At 38.2% G+C, this 25,332-nt stretch overlaps 1 protein-coding gene across 1 annotated transcript in view; it reads right to left on the minus strand.

Annotated features, from left to right (window-relative positions):
• prkg1l (protein kinase cGMP-dependent 1, like) overlaps positions 1–21,031 on the minus strand; it is a 41,271-nt gene extending 20,240 nt beyond the window's left edge. Inside the window, exons 1-4 of the mRNA XM_073819423.1 lie at positions 20,832–21,031; positions 12,995–13,112; positions 12,736–12,902; positions 7,626–7,739 (exon numbers count right to left, since the gene is read on the minus strand). Coding sequence (XP_073675524.1) covers positions 7,626–7,739; positions 12,736–12,902; positions 12,995–13,112; positions 20,832–21,009 — 577 coding nt within the window. The 5' untranslated portion in view covers positions 21,010–21,031. The remainder of the gene's footprint in view (positions 1–7,625; positions 7,740–12,735; positions 12,903–12,994; positions 13,113–20,831) is intronic.
• Positions 21,032–25,332: the final 4,301 nt, after the last annotated feature.

The following is a 25,332-nucleotide window of genomic DNA, read 5'->3' on the forward strand; positions in this document are numbered from 1 at the left end:
GGGCGTGGCCAGCTATGCAAAATCTGCTCACCCAATTTCATTGGCCTTTTCTCAGGATATCAGAGGTGTTTGGGCTCCTAAGAGCGACCCCTAGTGTCGTATCAGTCAACACAACATTGAAGTGAACGACAGAGAGGGAACTATATATTTCATAGATGCCACTTTATTTGTAGTAATTGCGACTTTATATCTCATAATGTCACTTTATATCATACAATTGTGGCAATTTGTTTTTTTTTTAAAGAAAACAAATAGTAAGTAAATTAATAGAGAATAAGTCTAAAAGGAAACATTTTTTATAAGAATAGAATTAGAATAGAGGGTTATAGAGTTAGAGGGTCAAATAAAGATGGAAAAGATGTTCAGATTGAGTGGGGCTTAATTCGGATTGAATATAACTGTATATTTTGCATTTGTAACCATATATTTAGCAATTTCAACTTTGTGTCTCATAATTTAACTTTATATTTCACAACTGCACATTTTTTGTAGTAATTGCAACTTTATATCTTGTCACTTTATACCTCACAATTGTGGCATTGTGTTTTGCAATATAACTGTATATTTCATAACTGCAACTTTATATCTCGCAATTACGACTTTGTGTTTCACATTTAAAGTTTATATTTCACAATTTCAACTTAATAACTGCAGCTTTAAATCTCGTAATGTCACTTTATACCTTACAGTTGCAGCATTGTGTTGTGCAATTTTACAGTTGCAATATCTCAGAAATTACAACTTTTACATTGTAACTTTTTATTTTACAATTGCAACTTTATTTAAAGTAATTGCGTCTTCATAATGTTATTTCTTAGTTACCTAAATTTTAACCTAAGGTATGAAATTCTATAGGATACAGCTACATTCTTTTATTAAAATAAAGAGATAATTTTCCAAAATTACTTTTAAAAGGTAAAATTTCATCATATAAGTTGCATTTTCAGTGTACAGCATTGGATGTAGCAAATAATAACTACAGATGTTACAGATCTAGTGTTATAAGATCAGAAAGACCAACATAAAAGATAAGAAAACTAACACATAAAGAGATTTAAAAATCACAACCATGTGTTTTGTAAATTTGTCCATTCAGTATGCACCATGTTTTGTGGGCAGCGTGGTGTGTTGTAGGCTGAGAATTTATATGTGGATTTCCCTGATTCCTTTGATGTTATATTCCACTGATCTCTCAGAACAGCTTCGGACTGGTGATGGTGGGAATACTCTGATTACCCAGACACGCTCAGAGCATCCCAATTGGGATTTAAATTTTAAAAAAAAAACTGACATATGAACTACTACACTCATTTTGTGAACATCTTAGATGTGAGTGTGCTACAGAATCATTTTCAAATGAGATCTTTACTATCTTAGCTGCTTCTCATAAACAGCAACTGGAATAAATGGAGAGCAAATGGAGAATTTTTAGTCTCTTGCTTTCTTAGATCTTTCTCATGAGAAAAAAAGACCAATACCTCAGTAATCCTTTACAGTTTTCAGAAGTGATCTTAGTGTCTCAAACTATGCTCAGATTTGCCAAGACACCAAAGTCTGCAGGAAATCTCAGTAGGAGTTCAAACATTCCTCAACAAATTCTTTCAAAACCACATGATCAGATCTATACTATCCACATTCATTGTATATAAAAAATAAGAGGTAATTATGACTTTTTATCTCATAATTCAGACATATTTCTTGCAATTATGAGAAATAAAGTCAGACCTGTGAGATATAAATTCACAATTCTGACCTTTTTATGCTAATTTTTGACTTTACAATTTATATACAATCTATAACTTTTTTTCGCCATGGAATTTCATTTTCACAATTGCGACTTTGTGTTTCACAGTGTAACTGTATATTTTACAATTGCAGTAATGTGTAGTAATTGCAACTTTATGTCTCACAATGTTACTTTATAACTTTATATTTTAAAGTTGCAACTTTTTCACAATGTAACTTTGTTTTTCACAATTGCAATTGCAACTTTATTTGTAGAAATTTAGACTTCATATCTTATATCGTAATGTCTCCTTATATCTCAAAATTGTGGAATTGTTTTACAATGTAACTGTATGTTTTGCAATTGCTACTTTATATCTCGCAATTCTGACTTTATTTGTAGTAATTGCAATTTTACGTCTCACAGTATCATTTTAAATCTCACATTTGTGATTGTGTATTTTACAGTGTAACTGTATATTCCGCAATTGCAACTTTATATCTCAGAATTGCAACTTTGTGTTTCACATTGTAACTTTATATTTCCCAATTGCAACTTAATTTGTAGTAACTGTGACTTTATATTTTATAATGTCACTTTATATCTTACAATTGTAGCATTGTGTTTCACTGTATATTTTGAAATTGCAATTTTATATCTCGCAATTACGACTGTTTCACAATTCAAGTTTTTATTTCACAATTGCAACTTTATTTGTAGTAACTGTGACTTTATATTTCATAATGTCACTTTATATCTTACAATTGTGCCACTGTGTTTCACTGTGTGACTGTATATTTTCCAATTGCAATTTTATATCTTGCAATTATGACTGTCACGCTTCAGGCAGGAACACACGAACAACGACGTAGTAAAAATAAAGTATTTAATAAATCCAACGGGAGACAGGTAGACACAGGAACACGGAGTGGTAATATTAAAGACCGACAGAATGCAGGGGAAAACACACACCTTAAATAGACAGACTGATTACAAACATCCAGGTGACAACAATGAGGGAGAAACCAAAACACTCAGAACTGCGGGGGAAAATGGGAGAAACCAACATGAAAGTCCGGGGGTGTGACATTACCTCCCCTCCCGGAAGGCGTGTCCTCTCGCCGACAAACGAGAAACAGCAAACAGTCTAAGGAGGACAGACTCCCGGAAGGAGGGCAAGAGATGGAGTCCAGAATGGTGACGGAACAGTCCATGGAGGTGATGACGGAGGGAGGAGCCAAGCAGATGACAGGAGGGGGCTGGAGCAGGAGGAGCCAGGTGAGACCCAGAACGCAGCCATGATGGAATGCCACGGTGGAGCCGATGGAGGGAGGAGCCATGGTGGAGGTAAGGCTGACGACTCCATGGGGCCGACCGACGGAGGCGGAGCAGGTGGTGGTGGAGCCCGAGGTGGAGACGGAAAGCCGATGATCTTGGGCGACACCGCGGATCCGGAGGGCCAAGGCGGAACCCAAGGCTCTGGCGACCAAGACGGAGATGGAGATCCGGAGGTCCGCGGCGGAGCCGGAGCGACAGAGGGCAGAGGCTGTGCCCGCGGGAGGGAGGAGGTCCACAGAGCCGGTGGGATGGAGCGACGAGGCACAGCCGGAGGAGTAGAGTCCAGAGGCGAAGGTGGGGCGACGACTGACCAGGGCAGAGCCGGAGGGACGATGGAGCCACAGGGTCAGAGGGCCGAGGTGGAGTCCAGGACTCTGAGGCTGGAGGCGATGGTGAGGGATCCTCCAGCCATGACACCGATGGAGACTGGCAGACCCGCGGCGAACCCACCGCACAGATGGTGGGCTGAGGGTGAGCCAGGGGACAGACAGAAGACAGCGGGGATTCTGGAAGGCTGGGCGGAACCAACGGAGATACAGGACGGCTGGACGGAACCAGCGGAGATTCAGGACGGCTGGACGGAACCAGCGGAGTTTCAGGCATAGACAGAAGAGGGAGGGTGGGTGGAAAATCCAGGCAGACAGGTATTTCCGTGACAAAGTAAATTAAGTCCCCAGAGTTGTGCTCATGCACACACCCCCATTGGTGGTGCAGTGGGCAGGGCTCTCTACCGCCCTCTCTTGCTCCACAAAGCACTCCACAGTCGCAGATGTAGTGGCCGGCTCTCGCACCTGGTCGGAAGTTATGACCACGTCGGCGCTCCATACTGCTGTCGCTCTGGGCTCGGGCTTCCCGTCTACGATGGGCTCAGGCTCGTAATCCGTGGGTCGGGGTGGCTGGCTGGGCTCTGGGTCTGGAGTGGCACTGACGAGGTTCTCCTGGGAACGGGTGGAAAACGAGGGTTTGTTTCTCGCCAGTGTCCACTCCACAAATGCGGCGAAGTCCGCTCGAAGTCCGCTCGAGGGCCGTCCTCGGACGACGACGCTCTTCATGACGCATTGAGACTTGCGTCATAGAACGCACAGAGCGCGTCGTCCGGATAGCTGGTGGTTTGAGCTACGAGTTGAAACATTAACGTGTATCCCTCGAGCGGTAATTCCCCCTGCTTCAGCCGTAGCAGGATGAACTCTGGACGTAGAAAGGAATCCATGGGGAAAACACAACGGAAACAAAAAGACTGTAAAACAGAACGATAAACAAAACCGGGTGGAATACGCAAAAAAAAACTGTAAGGGTTGGTCACGCTTCAGGCAGGAACACACGAACAACGACGTAGTAAAAATAAAGTATTTAATAAATCCAACGGGAGACAGGTAGACACAGGAACACGGAGTGGTAACATTAAAGACCGACAGAATGCAGGGGAAAACACACACCTTAAATAGACAGACTGATTACAAACATCCAGGTGACAACAATGAGGGAGAAACCAAAACACTCAGAACTGCGGGGGAAAATGGGAGAAACCAACATGAAAGTCCGGGGGTGTGACAATGACTGTGTTTCACAATTCAACTTTTTATTTTGCAATTGCAACTTTATTTGTAGTAACTGTGACTTTATATCATATAATGTCACTTTATATCTTACAGTTGTGGCATTGTGTTTCACATTAAACTTTATATTTCACAATTGCAACTTTATTTGTAGAAATTTAGACTTTATATCCTGTAATGTCACTTTATATCTCAAAATTGTGGAATTGTTTCACAATGTAACTGTATATTTTGCAACTTTATATCTCACAATTCTGACTTTATTTGTTTTAACTGCAATTTTATATCTCACTGTGTCATTTTAAATCTCACATTTGCGACTTTGTATTTTTCAGTGTACTGTATATTTCAAAATTGTGACTTTATATCTCAGAATTACAAGTTGTTGTAACTTATATTTCATAATTGCAACTTAATTTGTAGTAATAATTGTGACTTTATATCTCATAATGTCACTTTATATCTTACAATTGTGACTTTGTGTTTTGCATTGTAACTTTATATTTCACAGTTGCAACTTTATTTGTAGTAACAGTGACTTTATATTTCATAATGTCACTTTATATCTCACAATTGTAGCATTGTGTTTCACAATGTAACTGTATATTTTGCAATTGCAATTTTATATCTTGCAATTATGACTGTTTCACAATTCAACTTCATATTTCACAATTGCAACTTTATTTGTAGTAACTGTGACTTTATATTTCATAATGTCACTTTATATCTTACAATTGTGCCATTGTGTTTCACAATTCAACTTTTTATTTTGCAATTGCAACTTTATTTGTAGTAACTGTGACTTTATATCATATAATGTCACTTTATATCTTACAATTGTGGCATTGTGTTTTACAGTGTAACTGTATTTTTCACAATTGCAACTTTATATCTCACAATTACAACTTAGTTTCACATTAAACTTTATATTTCACAATTGCAACTTTATTTGTAGTAACTGTGACTTTATATTTCATAATGTCACTTTATATCTCACAATTGCGTCATTGTGTTTCACAATGTAACTGTATTTTTCACAATTGCAACTTTATATCTCACAATTACGACTTTGTTTCACATTTAAACTTTATATTTTACAATTGCAACTTTATTTGTAGTAACTGTGACTTTATATTTCAGAATGTCACTTTATATCTCACAGTTGTGCCATTGTGTTTCACAATGTAACTACATATTTTGCAGTTGCAATTTTATATCACGCAGTTACAACTGTTTCACAATTCAACTTTTTATTTCACAATTGCAACTTTATTTGTAGTAACTGTGACTTTATATCTCATAATGTCACTTTATATCTCACAATTAGTGCATTGTGTTTCACAATGTAACTATATTTCGCAACTTTATTAACATATTTTCTGATATATTGCTTGAGACTTACTGAAATAAGATTAATAATTAAACTTTATTTACACTTTATTTAAACTTTACTACATGTGCACAATGCAAATTTCTTAATATCAAGCCTAAAATGTTTTAATGTCACTATTGCTGAGGATTGTATGGTCTTTGAATAATAAAGGTCTTTAAATGCAAGATATTTAAAGTGTACCTGAAACATACTTGCAATAGTTCCACTTTAGCACAATCAAATATACTTCAATTCAGCTTCAGTTGGACTTCAGCACTATACTTCTAATTTAGCACACTTTATACCAGTTTAGTATAGGTTACTAAAAGTACAACTGCAAGGTATTTTTTATTAAGAACATAAATATGTAAATTTATTTGTAGTATACTTATATATTTATTTATCACTGAAGTAGCCTATGTAAGCCAAGATTTAAAAAAGGCTTTAAAAGTAGGCTATCGTGTTAACCATACTGTCAATGTGTGTTAACATTTTGGGGCCTATTTTAACGATCTAAGTGCATGGTCTGAAGCACACAGAGCAGGTGCATTTAGGGCATGAATCCACTTTTGCTAGTTTAAGGACGGGAAAGATGGTTGGCACACCCGGTGCATGGTCTAAAAGGTAGTCTTTGGTGTGTTTTGAGAGTAATGTTCATTAAACCAATCAGAGTGTTATCTCTCAATACCTCATTTACCTTACTGTTGCACTCGCGCCATGTTGGATTTGCTATTTACACGGCGGAATTTGCAAGAACAAAGATCAAATGGGCCATTGTAAGGAGAAAAAAAATCCCATTTCAGTCCCATGGTAGAAACAAGCTCCTATACCATTCTCTTACTGTACACTGTAAGACATTTTCACCCGTTTCAACTTAGGAACACAAGTTTTGTGGCTGCTTTAAGATTTTAAGTTATTTCAGCTTAAATGCACAAGTCATTTCAACTCACAACTTTAAATCTTGCCTAGTGTTAAATTGCTTTATTTAAGTTCATTTGATTTTACAATATTTTCTTTTTCAACTTATTAAATTAAGTTTAAATAAGTTTTAACATGCAAGCAACCATTGAATCAATGTCAAAAATAGTTGATTTGTCAATGTTAATGACATTGAATTAATATCACCCACTATTAATGCAAATTTTTTTTTACATTTCAACAAGCCACCATTATTGTGATGAGTGATTGCTTTAGTTGGCTCTTGACTCTTACCTTTTGTTGAAGTTAACTTTGTTTTGGAGCTACAATAGTGTTTCAGTTCCTATATCACAAATGCAAAAAAGTCACGAGTTGAAATGACTTGTGCTTTTAAGTCTAAATAACTTAAAATCTTAAGGCAGCCACAAAACTTACGTTCCTAAGTTGAAGCGGGTGAAAATTTTTTACAGTGATGTTAACAAGTATCTTATATATTTAAGGAGTTTTCAGTAAAACACAGCTTTTAGTTAGAGTTGGATAATAAAGGACTCCATTAAGCCCTCTAAATTATAAAAGAGTGACCTCTGAGCAATACAGTTTTCCTTCAGAATGTTTTTTCCTTTGCTGACATGTGATAAGAGATGAAATGAGCAAGTGTGTGTGTGTGTGTGTGTGTGTGTGTGTGTGTGTGTGATGCACACATGTATGTCAATACCTGTGACAGTAGTGGAGCAGGTGTGGTTATGAATGAGGGCCAGTTCTTCAAACATCATCCCCGGCTCAATGATGTGCAGCCTTTGGCCAGCCCTGCATGCCTCCAGTTTTCCCTCTGTTAACACACACACACACACACACACACACACACACACACACACACGTCATCTACAGCTCTCAAGGTTGCCGGGAGTGACAGGTGTTGAGCGGCAGCGTGACTGTCACACAGACAGATGATCTGACCCGCCACAGATTAGGCACGGAGATGCTCAGAGCCCAAACAATCCGGCACGTCAGGGCAAATACTGGCCTCCTTTAACAAATCGCGGCTTGAATTAGCACAGCTCACGGACAGGTATTGATGAACACTTTAATGGATAGTAATAGATCTCGCTCCTGCTCTCCATCCATTTTTTCTTTTGCAACCTGACATTTTAAAACTCATTTCGCCTCACATAACCGGCAGAAATGTTGTCTTTCTGTCTTCCCAGAAGCAGGTCAGTCTCACATATCTCCTGCTACCTGCCTGGTCCTGCAAACACTATGGGAGGTGCATACTAATTAATGTGCCTCAGTCAGAGAGAGAAACAGATTGAACGAGTGTCTGAAGTCCACATGTAAAGCCCGGTTCAAACTACATGATTTTAGCCAGATTTTGGAATGATCTGCTTGACGTAGGGTGTCATGGGGATTCGACAATGGGTGTCGGAATGCAAGATTCATTCATTTCATCTCGTGGTGTGTTATAGTGGACGACAACCAATGCCACCATTGTGACGTTTCATGACATTAACACAAAAAGACTAGCATGTTTCATTTTTTCCATTGTTGTCCATAACGAGTTCCATCACATCTGTGACACTGGCCAATACGAGCACTTTGTACGTTGAGACCACTGCGAGAGAGTGAAAAAAGATCAAACAAAACTATTTTACCACAGTTCTCTTTGACAGTCCTGTTCATGCAATCCAGTTCCCCCTCAATCGTTCACTCCGACGTTACGTCGAGTGACATATTTGGAGTCTCACTTGGGGGCCCAATCACCTCTGAGCTTTAGAAGAAAAGGCCAATGAACATTGGCGAGTGGAATTTGCATGCCAAGCCACTCCCCGTACATACAGGTATATAAGATGGCGGCGTGCGTCCACTTATTCAGATTTTTGCTTCAGAGCCAATCCGCTGCTGAACAAGCCTTCACATAAGAAAAAGATCGAAGATGAAATCTGCTCTTGGCTGTGCGGAGAAAAGAAGATTTCTTACCTACAATCCAGTGAAGTTCCTGCCTGAGTGCACCATTGTGCCACCATTGTGCCACGGTCCTTACCTTGGCATCCAGCCTAAAAGAGTGTCTTCTGGGATGACTTTCCGACCGTGCGCTTCTGGGTGCGATCACTGTCTCTCATGCCTGGGCCGTAAACATGCTGAGACTGCGTTCATGGACGGTTCATGCGTTCTTTGCGAATGTATGACCATGGCTACGCTTCAGTCAAGCCTCTCATTTGTGATGAGGCTTCTCTTGTCTGATACCCATGCCAGCGGCGGGCTCTAAGAGCTCCTCGGCAGCCCTGGTTAAAGCAAGGGAAACCTGAGGATTACAGTTCAGGTTATTTCACCGGGTAAACCACCATGGAAGTCCGACTCCTCATTCGTAGCCCCATGGCGAGCCTTGCATCTCTTTTGGTGCTCCAAAGGGAGACAGGATTTCTATCGCTGCATCAGAGTAGGGGCTTTCATCTGCAGAGGCCATTGATTCTGCTGATCAGCTCCCTGTCGTGGCAGCTGCCCAGTGGGAGTCTGACACCAAACTGATGGCCATGCTTCTTTCCTCCGAGCAGCGTTCGGCCCCAGTTCTTTCTTTCCGGAAATGCATGAAGAGTTTGCCAAGACGTGGAGGGCTCCGACCATTCTTGTTTGGGCTCTTCCCTCCTCACTACCCTTAATGGTGACGTAGCCAGGGGGTGCGTTGACATTCCCCAGGTGGAGTGTGTGGTTGCAGTGCATTATGCCTGCAAATTCGCTGCCACCTGGTGGAACCATCCGTTCCTCCCGTTCAAAGCCTGTATGCTGTTGTCACCAAGGCTTGCAGTGCTGCGAACTAGGCTGCCTTCACCCTGCACGCCACGGCCATCCTGCAGGTGCATACCACCTGGCCAAGGCACTGTAGAACTGCACAGGGATAGGTCTGACCAGAGGTTGATGCAGGACTGTGCACGGCGACCAACTTCATCAGTCCCTCGGTCAGGTGATGTCTACTATGTAGCCCAGGAGCGCCATCTGTGGCTGAACCTGGCGTAGTTGACTGACGTCGACAAAGTCTGGCGACACTGTCAGGGACTTTGCCCAGAAGTTCTCAGCAGTTCTAAAACAGACAGAGGCGATCTAACAAAGCTTTAATTTGTTCGTCACCGAGGGCGCCCCCTGCAGCCTCTACACCTGCTCCACCCCTCAAAAAAAAAAAAAAAACAACGGGGTGTTGAGCTGGTGCACCCCATTCCTCAGCACGCCACTATATCCACCGCAAGACTGTGAAGCAGCACTGAGTCGGGTTACCCAGGGATAGAGAAGTTTGGCTCTTTGGAGGATGACAACATCTGCTCCAGGTTAACAGTACCCACCCTTTCAAAAAAAAGAGCAAATTTCTCTGCCTCTGGGGCTGTCGTGCCCAGGTCATTTTATGAGCAACGCTTGCTTCCTCACGTTCAGGCGTATGATGTCACCAGCACCGCAGGAATGGGTCGTCAGCGACCGTTCCGTTGATCCCACTTGTGCGTAGGGTGAAAGCCCGCCTCGCTGGTTGATCCGGACGGTACGACTTGGCTATGCAATTAAGTTCGCCAGGTGCCCACCTAGGTTCAGAGGGCATCCTGTTCACAACTTGGACACAGATACCACTGTCCTGTGTACAGAGATTGCAGTTCTCCTGGCGAAGAACGCAATCAAGCCTGTCCCTCCTGTTGAGATGAAGTTGGGACTTTTTCAGCCCTTACTTCATCGTACCCAAGAAGAAAGTGGTGGGTTATGACCGTTCCTGGACCTTTCCTGAAATCCTTTCTTAGGCTACAGTTCAAGTTGTTAAACCTGAAGTGCATTTCTTCTTGCAGTCATCAACAGGATTAGTCACCAGCCATCAACCTGAAGGACATGTACATTTATGTCTCGACATAGACCGTTCCTAAATCGGTCTGCTTTCAAGGGTCGGGCATATCAGTACAAGGTCATCCCCTTAGGGCTGTCCCTGTCTACCTCATGTTTTATCAAGCTCACGGAGGGTGCCCTCACCCGCTATGGGTGAAGGACATCCAGTTACTCAACTATCTCTACGACTGGCTTATATTAGCTCACTCGTGAGATTTGTTGTGCGAGCGCAGGGACTTGATGCTGCAGCACCTCAGACATCTTGGGCTTTGGGTCAACTGGGAAAAAAACAAGCTCTCCCTTGTGCGGAGGTCTCTTTTTTCAGTATGGAGCTGGATTCGGTCAACATGACTAGGCACCTCATGAGCAAGCACACACAGTCAGTGCTGAGTGGCCTGAACATTTCTTAGACACAAGACAGCGGTTCCTCTAAAACTTTTTCAGAGGCTCCTGTCTCCCCTGCCTCCCTACGGGCAGAAGTGCCCCTAGGACAGGAGGTAAGATGCATGTGGTAATCAACACAGATGCCTTCAAAACGGGCTGAGGTGCCGTATGCAACGGGCAGGCAGCCTCGCGCTCCTGGACAGGATATATACTCATAGTTTGGACTTTTTTTCTTAGAATTGCATTTGTATCTTGCAATTGTGACTTTTTATCGCAATTCTGACTTTATAACACACAGTTGCAAGTTTATATCTTACGATTGTGAGAAAAGTCAGAATTGAGATACAAACTCACAATTGCGAGAAACAAGTCAGAATTGCGAGACAGAAACTCACAATTGTGAGAAAAAAAAAACAGAATTGGGAGATATGAACTCACAATTGTGAGAAAAAAAATCAGAATGGCCAGATATGAACTTGCAATTGCAAGAAAAAATTGCAAGATACAAACTCACAGTTGCGAGAAAAAAAATCTGAATTGCAAAATATGAACTTGCAATGGGGAGAAAAAAGTCTAAATTGTGAAATATGAACTCGCAATTGTGAGAAAAATAGTATGAATTGTGAGATGAACTCACAATTGTGAGAGATGGTCTCACAATTGCGAGAAAAAAAGTCTGAATTGCAAAATATGAACTTGCAATTCCAAGAAAAAAAATCTGAATTGCGAGATATGAATTCACAATTGTGAGAAAAAAAAATCTGAATTGCCAGATATGAACTTGCAATTGGGAAAAAAAAAGTCTGAATTCCGAGATAACCTCACAATTGCAAGATAAAAAGTCAGAATTGCGAGATACAAACTTACAATTATAAGAAAAAAAGTTGTTTTTATCTCGCAGCCCTAACTTTATTTCTCGCATCTTACTGACTCCAAGCTTTTGAACTCCTACAAAATAAAATAAAAAATAAATAATTTTAAAAAAGTTAAGAAAGTGTGTCTGGGTCTGGAGTTTATTTAAACTTTAGTCTTATTTTGTATTTTATCACCAATTCTTCACATATAACAGCTTTTGCAGAGAGGCTATTATTGATAGACAGGGCAGCACAAGTACATCTGGGCTAAAACCAAACCCACAACCTGTAAATACTGTTATTCATTTCAAATGCAAAGAGGATGTTTACACAGAAGTCTTAAAAGCACAGTAGCAAAATTACATTATATTACATTACATTAAGGGATTACAGGGATATAACTCCACTAATAGTCAGATGCGGCCATGATTGTGATTTATATATAAAGTGAATGTAAAGAGCTAAAGGGTAACTAGAAGCTGAAAGCAAAAGACATACAGTACCAAAACCCACAGAAATAAATTATTCACAATATGCCCGGAGGCATAAATGGACCTCGGCTAATAATGAGTGACTTTTGATCACTGGGTTATAAGATACTTATGTAAGAACTGGGATCTGTGAAAGTTCACACTTGCTCACAGATCAACATGCAGTATGAGTCTAAAGACAGCCTGTTCCACACTGAGAAGTATTGTGAGGTGAGAATATTTCTTTCATTCTCACACTCTTCCTCACCTTCAACTATGTATGCCTGGGTCCCATTATCCCCTTCCTGGACGACACTCACACCCTGTTTAAGCGTTATGGGATAAGCAGAATCCACCAAACACCGGATCTGATCCCTGTCTAGATATTTCATACACTCATTTTCTGCCAGAGCCGATTCTATCAGCCGCTGTGACCTGAAAGAAATAACAACAGATAAAGATTTACATTGGGGAAATCTAGCAGTAGGCAACAAGAGAACGAGTTGAGATTTTAGACAGGTTCTTACTCTTGACTCTTGCTGTAGCTGATTGGCAGGTTTTGTAAGACTAGTTTCGGCTCCACGGTAACTGGCTCTGTGAGCAGAGCTTTTCTCCTCACTCTCAAGGAAGAAGCACGTTGTTGACCTAAATGCAAATGAAATGAGTGTAAAGATGAATAATACAATGCTTTTATGAGATTAAAAAACACTGGGTTGTTGCCTCTGAACTCTGCTGTTTGCTCATGCATAATGCATATAAAAATAAAGTCAGGTTTGTTTTGTCATGAGATTATTATGGCTGCACTAATGTGTTCTTCTTTCGTCCTTGACTTTGTGTCTGTTGGGATTCTGTCGTTTCTCAGCATTTAGAATTGTATTTAATTTAAAACTCAATTAACTTAAACTTCAAATGGCAGTGGGAGTCAAATCGTGTTTGAACACTCAGAGACAGATGGCTGCAATGCCAAAGAATAATAAGATGATTGTAACTATTACTAGTGTAAGAGCCATAATTGGCATAATTAAAAATGTAACACTAAATGCATACATGTTTGAGAAGATACTTTTATTCTGGGTCTGTTTTAGTCTTTAAAGGAGAAGTTCATTTTCAAAAGAAAAATTTACAGATAATTTAATTACCCCCTTGTCATCCAAGATGTTCTTTCTTTCTTCAGTCAATAAGAAATTTAGTTTTTTGAGGAAAACATTTCTGTATTTCTCTTCATTTAATGGACTTCTATGGTGCCCCTGAGTTTGAACTTCCAAAATGCAGTTTAAATGCAGCTTCAAAGTGCTCTAAACAATCCCAGCTGTGAAAGAAGGGTCATTTTCTAAACAAATTGACAATTTATATACTTTTTTTTTTTTACCTCAAATGCTTGTCTTGCGTGAACTCTGTGTTCAAGACAGTTAGGGTATGTTGAAAAACTCCCATCTCATTTTCTCCTCCAACTTCAAAATCTTCATACATCACTGTAGAAGTACCGACCCAGTGTTTACAAAGTGAACATGCAAAGAAGAAATGCCCTTTACAAAAAAGGTAAAACAGTGATGTAGGACGATTTTGAAGGTGGTAAAGAGTTTTTCAACATATCCTAACTGTCATGAACAGGAATACATAGAGTTCACACAGAGCTAGACAAGATGAACATTTGAGGATAAAAAGTATATAAATTGTCAGTTTGTTTAGAAAATGACCAATCGTTTCACTAGAAAAGACCATTCTTCCTCAGCTAGAATCGTTTAGAGCCATTTGAAGCTGCATTTAAACTACATTTTGGAAGTTCAAACTCACAGGCACCATAGAAGTCCACTATATGGAGAAAAATCCTGAAAAGTTTTCCTCAAACAACAAAATTTCTTTACGACTGAAGAAAGAAAGACATGAACGTCTTGGATGACAAGGGGGTGAGTAATCTGTACATTTTTGTTCTGGAAGTAAACTCCTTTAAGTAGGGACCTATGAAATCCAATACATTTTTTTCCCAAATTCCATTTTCATTCTGTTGTCATTCAGTGAAAAACACATTGTAAATAGATTTCACCAGTTTCGCCTTAAAATTTTAAGTTAAATCAACTTAAAACTACAAGTCATTTCAACTCACGACAATAAAATTAGTTAAAATGATTTGTACTTTTAAGTTGATTTAACTTAAAATGTTAAGGCAGCTGCTGAACTTAAAAATTTAAGTTGAAACTTGTGCATGACTCACACAGAAAGAGCTGAAAGATGAGAGACCGAAAAACAAGCTAAAACAGCATGCTTACGATTGCGTTTTTAAAGGAACACTCCACTTTTTTGGAAATAGGCTCATTCTCCAACTCCCCCCCGAGTTTGAGTTTTACCGTTTTGAAATCCATTCAGCCTTTCTCCTGTTCTGGCGATATCACTTTTAGCATAGCATAGCATAGATCATTGAATCCAACGAGTTTCTATATTTGTCCTATTTAAAATTTGACTCTTCTGTAGTTATATTGTGTACTAAGACCGGCGGAAAATGTAAAGCTGCGATTTTCTAGGCCGATAAGATTAGGAACTACACTCCCATTTCAGGCGCTGAGTGATATTACTGCGCTAGCTGCGTCCATATTACGATGCTATATTGGTCTCATAGGATTCAATGATCTATGCTAAGCTATGCTAAAAGTGATATCGCCAGAACAGGAGAACGGCTGGATGGATTTCAAAACTCAACTTATTAACTAGGGGGGAGTTGGAGACTGAGTCTATTTCCAAAAAAAGTGGAGTGTTCCTTTAAATCACATCCACTTTTGGTCATACTATAGGGTTTAGTGCAGATGGTACGTTATTTAAAAACATCACGGAGCATTAGATTTGTAGTGCCACTCAATGGACATTTCAAGTCAGAACTGCAGTGACACAAACCAACGTCACATAAAACAATTGAATTGGCGCTTCCTTTAAGAATGTAAGATGTTTTTAACTGAAGTTAATTTTGTTCGTCTTTGTTGTACAAGAACTTTCAGTAAACAACTGAAACCTAAATGAAGACCAGAGTTTAGTTTTTGCTCAAAAGAATCATGAAAGATTACTGCTACTATAACTAGACTAGAGCAACCTGAATACACTATAAAAAGTGGTAACCTGCAATTACTACTTTATTGAGCCATTTCTACCTGATTTAACTAGTTTTGTTGGTATAAATCGATGTGTATAGTTTTGCTCAGTGATGTTATTTAATCATTTTGACTTGTATAAAATCAGTTATTTTAGATGTGGCCACTTTTAGCTTACTTTAGCTTCAACGTAGGAACGTCTAACAACCATTACATCGATTTGGTGTTTTTGTCAATCCAATCATGAGTGAACGACAGTAAATACAGATGTAAAATGTTTTGAGCTCGTTCACTTTCAACTACTTTCAGCGGTAGTTGAAAACGCATTCAACCGAATTGCTTTTTTTCTCAAATGCATTCAAACAGTCACAAAAATGAGTCATTTACACTGGCAGTCATTTTCAGTGATCACTTCTTTTCAGAGACAGCTGACAATATCCAATGACAAGCAACAGAGATTGCTAAGAACTTCATTTGGACAACTTCAAAGGTGATTTTCTTAGTATTTAGATTTTTTTGCACCCTCAGATTCCAGATTTTCAAATAGTTGTATCCTGGCCAAATACTGTCATATCCTAACAAACATACATCAATGGAAAGCTCATTTATTCAGCTTTCAGATTATGTAGAAATCTAAAAAAAGTACTCTTATGACTGGCTTTGTAGTCCAGGGTCACAAATTTTGAAGAATAGGTTACTGGGAACCAAAAATTATTGCAGCCCAAGAACTTCAACTGTATGGGAAAAAAAACATTTTTCAAAATGTCGTTCCGCAGAATAAAGTTGTGGCCTTTCGTATGTCAGAAGGGAGAAGTGAGTCATATCACAGGAAGGGCAGGTAGGTTTATGATATTTTGATTAAAGATTATGAGGTCAAAATAGAAATAAAATATATATCCAAGGATGAATAGTTCACGGTGACATACATTGAGAAAATAAATAAGGTCAAATTTGATTTTATGCTGACTCACTTGTGCCCTTCAAGTGGAGTCGGAAATATCGTAATTAGGTTACACTTTAAGTGGTCCTTGTTACAGTATGATTATACTTTGTTTGTAATATAACTTTAAAAAATGTACTTAGGGTTTAAAGGGATAGTTCACTCAAAAATGAAAAGTTGCTGTTTATCTGCTTAACCCCAGGGCATCCAAGATGTAGGTGACTTTGTTTCTTCAGCAGAACACAAACAAAGGTTTTTAACCTAAACCGTTGCAGTCCATCAGTCATATAAAGGCTTTGAGAGTCAAAAAAACAATACACAGACAAAGCCAATTTAAACCCTGTGGCTTGTGACAATACATTGAGATTATAACACACAAAACAATTGGTCTGTGCAAGAAGCTGAACAGTATTTATATAATTTTTACCTCTGATGCACCGCAATGTCCAAATGTCCTGAGCGCATTCACAACAGCCGGCGTGTGACGAAGAGTAAGCAAATAACTTCAGTTGATCAAGCTCAAAAGTTGGGAGTTGGTGAAACACTCCCGGATAAGTTTGCGCAAGCAAACCTAATCTTTTAGTTTTTTAACAGTTGCAACAATCAATATAAGCACAAGTATTCATAGCGTGAGCACTTACACATTCAAGTGGAACAGGGATTATGAATCTGTTATAACTAATAAATACGAATGACAAAGCCAGATTTTGGTCAAGTTTCTTTTGCCATTGTGTTGTTTCAAGCTGAAAAGCAGAAAATTGCGCTTCATTTACGATCCGGTTTCCACTTCGGGTATGAGAGCAGATATGGCAGTTCATAACACAGCAGCCGTTCTCCATTCTAATGTGTTTTTAACAGTTTAATATAAATTTTAACATCTATCTCCACTATTACCCAGTCTCTACTGTAGTGTCCGTGTCCCTAAATTCTCTATACACGCGACAGATCGCTTCCGCGCATGCATCTACTACGCCAGAACAAGCTCAGGACAGTTGGACATTGGGGTTGATCAGAGGTAAAAAATTATATAAATACTGTTCAGTTTCTTGCACAGACCAATTGTTTTGTGTCTTAACACCTCAATGTATCGCCACGAGCCGCAGAGGTTCATTTGGTTTGTCTGTGTATGTTTTTTTGACTCTCAAAACCATGGGTCCAATTGACTGCCATTATATGACTGACAGACTGCAATGGTTTGAGTTAAAAATCTTTGTTTGTGTTCCACTGAAGAAACACCTAAGTCACCTACATCTTGGGTGCCCTGTGGGTAAGCAGATAAACATCACATTTTAATTTTTGAGCGAACTATCCCTTTAAGGTTAGTTGCATGTAACACTGCATAGTTTACCGTTATTCCTATAGTAAGCACAAGTAGTACACTGTGAAATATGCATAATTAAGTTTTATTCAGCAAATAAAGTATTATTTAAGTGTGTAACTCTCATTCTACACTCTTAAAAATAAAGGTGCTTTAAAAGGTTGTTCACAGCGATGCCATAGAAGAACCATTTTTGGTTCCACAAAGAACCATTCAGTCAAATGTTCTTTAAAGAACCATCTCCTTCTTACCTTTTTATAATCTGAAGAACCTTCTTTCTCAAAAAAGAACCTTTTGTGAAACAGAAAGGTTCTTCGGATGTTTCAGAAGATTCTTTATGGAACCATTTAGACAAATAGTTTCTTCTATGGCATCATGAAGCACCTTTATTTTAAGAGTGTAGATGACACACACGTTGCCAAGTTGAAATATGGAGAAAATACTGATCTATAATATAGATCATATAGCTATAATGTATATGGAGATTAATGAGCAGAAAGCAAGTCCCACTCTAAAAAAATCCTGGGCTATTTTTTAACCCAAATGTTGGGTTGAGCATTTTTGGTCATTTTTTGGGTTATTTTTTTAGTCTTTGGGTAGTTTTTGTGTTACCCAGCTCCTGGGTCAGACATGTTTGGGTAGTTTGTGTGTTACTCAGATTCTGGGTCACATGTAACCCAGTGGTTGAGTTATTTACCTTGAGCATTTTGCGTCCTCTTCAGGAGAGAGCAGTTCTAAGCGCCATTAAATTGATGCATTTCTTTGGTAAAATACAGGTTTGTGTGCTTTTTATTCAATCTATAAAATTGTTACTGTGCTGTATATCGTTAAATTTTACGCAGAGCCTACAAGTCACCTAGATTGGTCAATTACTTCTGTGAATTACTTCTGTTTAATGTTTCATTTTTACTTCTAATGTTTGTTTAAATATATAACCAATTTAAATATAGGCAATATGTATAAATAAATACATAAATATATAAAAATAATGAAAGTTATCATGCAAACCAGTAGTTGTGTGGAGTATTTCACAGACCTTTAGAAGATTTACATTAATCTGCAAACACTATTTCATGTATGAAGTAAAAAAAAAAAAAAACCCAGTTGGGTTAAATTAACAACCCAATTTGCTGGGTGAAATTAACCCAAAATGTGTTCTGTCCTATATTTATCCAGCCCTCGGGTTAAAAATAACCTAAATTGGATTGTTTTTAACCCAGTGTTTTTTAGACTTTTGTATTTTAGTGTTTTGTATATAATGTGTTAATCGTTCAACTTTCACAGTTTGCTTGACATCTAGATTAAATATCAAAATTATTTAGTTGTAATACTGTCCAAATAAATGATAGAAAAGATCCACTTTCATCATTTTGAATTTAGATGTAGTTATTTTGGTTTATTGTTCACAATATAAATATTTTGCTTTGTTTATGCTTCTTTCATATAAGGGTTACAATTTTTTTATATATATATTTTTATATAATTTTGAACAATTACACCTTTCTGAGCCATCAATGTGGCAATATTTGTTTTTGTTAATTACATAGAATTCCAAGCACCACAAAACTGCTTGTCCCCACAGAGGCAAAGTGCTTTGTTTTAAGGTCAAAAACAGTATTTTCAACCATTTAAAATACAAAAGTCTATTCATAACTATCAAATATATCATGTGCATAAAAAAACTAAATACCAAATAAATATTAAAAAAATATATATGATGACAAAAAAAGTCCCCTGATGCAGTCACTGATGTTACGTTTGACAAAAGTCTTTTATTTTGAAATTTAAAAAAAAATCACACTGATGACATCCCTCGACTTTGGCCCTTGTTAAGTCCACTGTCTCTTTTCAATTATCAGACATTTTCTCATTTATCTCCTGACTTCATATGAAGCTTTAAGTTGATGTCACTGGTGTGACCTACTTTATTGTTAGGGAATTGTAAAAAACTAGAATACAAAATGGATAAAACTAGGCCTACTCAATCTAGTAAATATACCATGATTGACAACATGTGGTGAGGAGATACCCCTGACATTGTAAGCGCTTTGAGTTCTAGAAAAGCACTATATAAATGTAACGAATTATTATTATTATTATACCAAAAGTGGATGTTTCTGTAGAATGACCCCCCAGCTAACAATTTGGGAACGTTAGTTTTTGGTTCCCAGAACGTTCCCGGAATGTTCCCAAGAACGTTCCCTATTGGTTATCCAGGAAAGTTTTCTTTATGTAACTAGAACGTTCCCTTTAGGTCAGTGGTTCTCAATCCTGGTCCTGGGGGACCCCTGCTCTGCACATTTTGCATGTCTCCCTTATCTAACACACCTGATTGAGATCATCAGCTCATTAGGAGAGAGATCCATGAACTTAACTAACAAGCTGAAGATCTCAATCAGGTGTGTTAAATAAGAGAGACATGCAAAATGTGCAGAGCAGGGGTCCTCCAGGACCAGGATTGAGAACCACTGCTTTAGGTTAGGGGAACGTTCTGGGAACCTACTAGGAACGTTCCGGGAACGTTCCCGCAATGTTCCCTTTAGGTTCCCAGTAGGTTCCCAGAAAGTTCCCCTAACCTAAAGGGAACGTTCTAGTTACGTAAAGAAAACTTTACTGGCTAACCAATAGGGAACGTTCTATTTATGTTCCTGGAAGGTTCCCTAAAAGTTCTCTGATGGTTCCCAGAACGTTCTCCTAACCTCTTCACTCCGGGGTTGTGCCGAATTCTGACCCCCGCCAGATTACTACCCCCCCCCCCCCCCCTAGTATTGGTAGGTTTAGGGTTAGGTGTGGGGGAGGGGTTAGGATTAGGGGTGGGGTTAGGATTCAGGTAGCGCTTTCAACGAGAGGGGGTGATAATTTGGCAGGGGCCGATTAGATTTGCTACTTGATAGGCTAATTGTGGACTAATGAGTAGCATCGCTGTAAGAGTGAATGCAACTTTGCAATCAAATTTTAACAAGCAAAACATAATTAACTAGTCATTTACTACTTATTTCTGATGAATAAAATAAAGCGGTTTTCCGTACCGGCTGCTGAGACGCCTGGAGCGGAGAGCCGTAGACGGTCGAGCTCCCCCTGCAGGCGGCGGATCAGATCATCTTTAGCGTCCAGTTCGAGCTCCAGCTCGTCGATAAGAGCATCTCTCTGCCGTAACTCCTCAATCTTCAACTGAAGTGCGAACTGGAGATCTCTGAGAGTCCCCATGAGCCCAGCAAAAGAAGACACAAAGAGGGACTGATGGACCTTTATTTGTGAGAAGTGAGAAAACGGAACAATTCAAAGCAAATAAATTAATGGCATACAAAACTGAAGTTGCTAGTTCAAAGAGTGTCCAAAGCTCATCGACTTTAATGATAATACAACCTGCATACTAACCGGCATAATTATCCAAACAGATGAAGCCACAACAAAACACATTTCATTTTTAATTTCTTTAAACACTGCACTGACAATAAGCGGTATCTAAGACATTTACCTGATTAATTTGAGCAAGGAACATGGGAATTACAAACGGATCGAAGGCGATTTCTCCTCTGGAGTGACAGAGCTGGTCAGCTTTAGGAATACTGAAGAAATCCAGAGTGAATGTTTGAATCATGTCTCCACCGCACACACGCTGATCTGAGAGAGAGAGAGAGAGAGAGAGAGAGAGAGAGAGAGAGAGGGGTGGGCAGGGCTCATTCTAATACACAACCTATATTACATTTACGGAGAACTATACGATCACAGTGTTTTATGTTGACGAGCTGCATAAAACAATGACCCAAAATAAATAATAAACCGTTTTCACTGTATTCAAGCTTGGTTGCACAAAATATTATTTATCAATGACAATGCCGACAACATGTAACATTATAGCACAATTTATAAAAAAAGAAAAGAAAAATAAGCAGGACAGTGTATGATGTAATTTGCAAAAATGTGTTTTGGCGTAACTGCTTGATCTTACAAAACACAAGCTAATAACTTAATACGCTGTTGATGTGTATAGAGGGTTAGCACTTTGATCAGTTACCCAGATGCAAGGCCAAATTGAACATAGGCTGTAAACAACAGCATTGATTGTGAATATAAATATGTTGTTCTGCTAATTTATGCTGTCTAAACCATAGAAAATGATAAAGAAATGATAAAAACAAACACAAATGTTTTCAAAATGTCAAAATCCCTGGTCAGGATTGCCAGCAGGGTTGGCAGGTTTTCACAACAAAACCCACACAATTGCTACTCAAAACTAGTCCAAAAGTAGTCCAATCACGTTTTGAGGGGGGTCCCCCATTAAAAACCGTGTTCCAGGGGGTAAAATAATACATCTTTTCTTTGGCGGGGTTAAATAAACATTCCAGGGGCTAAATATTACGGCATAGTCGCTTCAACCCGCGGACATGAAAAACAACCCGTGGCAACAGTGGTGAATTAGCCCAATTCCACAGGAAAATGGCAGACTTGGCAACATTGGTTGCCAGATTTTCACAACAAAATCCGCCCAATTGTAACACAAAACTAGCCCAATTGTAACACAAAACTAGCCCAATCACGTTTTGAGGGGGTCCCCCATTAAAAATCGTGTTCCGGGGGGGTAAAATACCATTTTTTGGCGGGGTTAAATCAGTATTCCAGGGGATAAATATTACGTTATAGTCACTTCAACCTGCGGACATGAAAAACAACCCGCAGCAACAGTGGTAAAGTAGCCCAATTTCACAGGAAAACCTTGGACTTGGCAACACTGATCCAGTTTCAGTTTGGCCAACTACAAATGCCTTTTGTTCCTCAGAAAGTTTTTGGCATTGCTCTCCTTGATTTGTTAAAACTTTTGGCAGTCTACTCAAAATGTTTTTCCTGGTCCGATCAATTAGTACAGCCCAAGACATGACAAAAATTGACCATTTGCAACAGCAATAATCAGCTAAATTTGCAAGTTCTGTTCAGTTCGGTGGCATTGTTTACATTCTGTGCTGCCAATATGGCCGACTGATGATGCATCGTGAAAACACTCTATTGTTTGTGTTTTATAGACATAATGTTATGTATGCTAATAGTTTGACAGTATAATTTGATTGATTGATTAATAGACTGATTAAAAGATGTTGTTTTCATATACAGTTGGATTGGACAAAATCCATTTTATGCTTCTTGTTTACATGACACAGTTTCAACTAAAAATGTAAAACTTTGTGTTTTGGCCATTCATTTCCACCCCTGCTAAAAAAAAAAACTATAGATTTATATATATTTGTAGTGGAAACCATTAATTTCTTTGATTTTTATTTTTTTATTTTTATTTTTTTTTAGCAAGGACAACATTGGGTGTCTAAAAACAAAAACTGAAAATGGGTTTCAAAAAGCACAAAGAAACATTGCCAACTACTGGTCTGGCATGCACAATACATTTTTTTTTTATATATATATTTTTTGTGGATTCTTGTAAACGGATTGTTTTGGCAACATTATCATCTGAATAGAAAAACATATCAAAAGCACAAGAATTTTTTTTTTGAATACAATTGTTGTTGTATACCCTCAAAGGTCCACAAACAGTGTGATAATCACTAACTGTAGCTACAGTATAAATGACCTGTTATTGGATTACTACAATAGTCACGTTTTTTCAGTCGAAAAACAGTTTTAGTTAAAAACAGCATGGTGTATGAAGTACGGTTAGGGTTATTTGTTTCAGTTTTATGTAGGCAGTCAGCACTGTGATTGGCATTTAGAGTCGACTGCGGGCTTGGTTCCACCCATTTTATGTGGGGCAGGTCATCTCATGGAGGCCGCCATGTGAAGAAATAAAAACTTTTGCATGATGCATTGCTTCACCCACCTGATTTGCATCAGCACTACATAATCAACAACAACATCATAAATGTGCATAAAATGGAATTATTGCAAGACCCATTTACAGCAAAAGTGTGAAGTGTGATATTAAAAGTCACTTTTTAATACTACAAGTCACCATCAACCATCAGAGCGCCATATTCACCCAGCAACAGAAAAATAAAATACATGATTTGTTAAAAATATATTTGAGGGCGTGGTTTAATCTGCTGCCCCGTATGTTTGTCCTCTTCCCTATTGCAGGGTTTTGTGCTGAGACAGAGAGGAGCAGGACAGACGTGAACTCGACGGACGACCAGAATAATAAAGATCAGAGACATTACAGAGAAAATCATGTTGAAGCTCGTTGTAGCCGCTGTGGTGCTTCTAAGCGCCAGCTGTTTTGCCAAGCAATGTAAGTATAAAGATCAGTTTTCTGACGCAGGCTTTCTTCTCTACTCTTTTTATTACGTTTTTATTAATTTTATTTGTACTAACATTTTCTATTCCATTCGTTATACGTAGTCTTTATGAAATACGTTTAAATCCCTCAGTAGTTTAACATTTTTTTTAGGTTTTTCAACCTAAATAGTGACGTACTTTCAGCTACTGTGGAGAATACGAAAGATAAAGACCTTTAAATGGTTAAAAACATACGTAGCAATCAAAACGCGTGTTTTGTCACTTTAAAAAGCGTGTGAAAATCTGTCCAGAGAATTTAAACATGTCTAAGACATGTTTGTTTGTCTAAAATCCCCGAAAGATTTTACTTTCGCTTTCATTTTAGCGTGGGGAAAATCCTCCATAAGAAAACCTGTTTGACTGGATATATAACCACCTGCTTGGTGGTTATAAAGTCACATTCATATTGATAATACATGATAACATGTTATTTAATCACGTTTTTTGTTTCTTTAAGAAATTGTTTTCTTGTGGTAAAATTACACCTGTAATAAAGACAAAAATAAACAACTAGGCCTAAAAAGCCTAGGCTATATATACACTGTTGGTCATGGGTCAAAGTCGAAACGAGCCATTTTATTTATTGCCGGCATCAAATTAAATTTACAAAAGTGATTTTATATCATATTAAATGCAAGTACAGTAATAATTCTGTGAATTTTATGAAAAAAAGGTCAAAATATCAGTGAAATAACATGCCTTTGTCAATCAGTGTAACAGATATATTTTTATAAAACGAAATGTACTTATTCTGACCTGTACTTATTAAAATATTATACTAAATTTTATCATTTATCATCATTTTATTCATGACAAAAGTGTTTGAAGGATAGTGACAAAGATAAAGATGGTAGAGATTTAAAATTGACAATGAATTAGTTTTTATGAGTATCTTTTAATCTTTATTCATGAAAGAATCCTGAAAAAAATCACAGGTTCTAAAAAATATTTGGCAGCACAACTGTTGATATTATCCAACATTGATCATCCTAATAATAAATCAGCATATTAGAATGATTTCTGAAGGATCATGTGACACATAAGACTGGAGTAACAGCTGATAAAAATTCAGCTTTTCATCACAGGAATGAATTCTATTTTAAAGTATGTTAAAATAAAACACATTACTTTATATTGTGAAAACATTTTGCAATATTACTGTTTTTTTTTTTTCTGTATTTTTAATCAAATAAATGCAGCCTTGATGAGCATAAGAGACTTCTTTAAAGACTAATACAAGTCTTACTG

The sequence above is a fragment of the Garra rufa genome, chromosome 15, assembly GCF_049309525.1.
Source record: "Garra rufa chromosome 15, GarRuf1.0, whole genome shotgun sequence".
Lineage (NCBI taxonomy): Eukaryota > Metazoa > Chordata > Actinopteri > Cypriniformes > Cyprinidae > Garra > Garra rufa.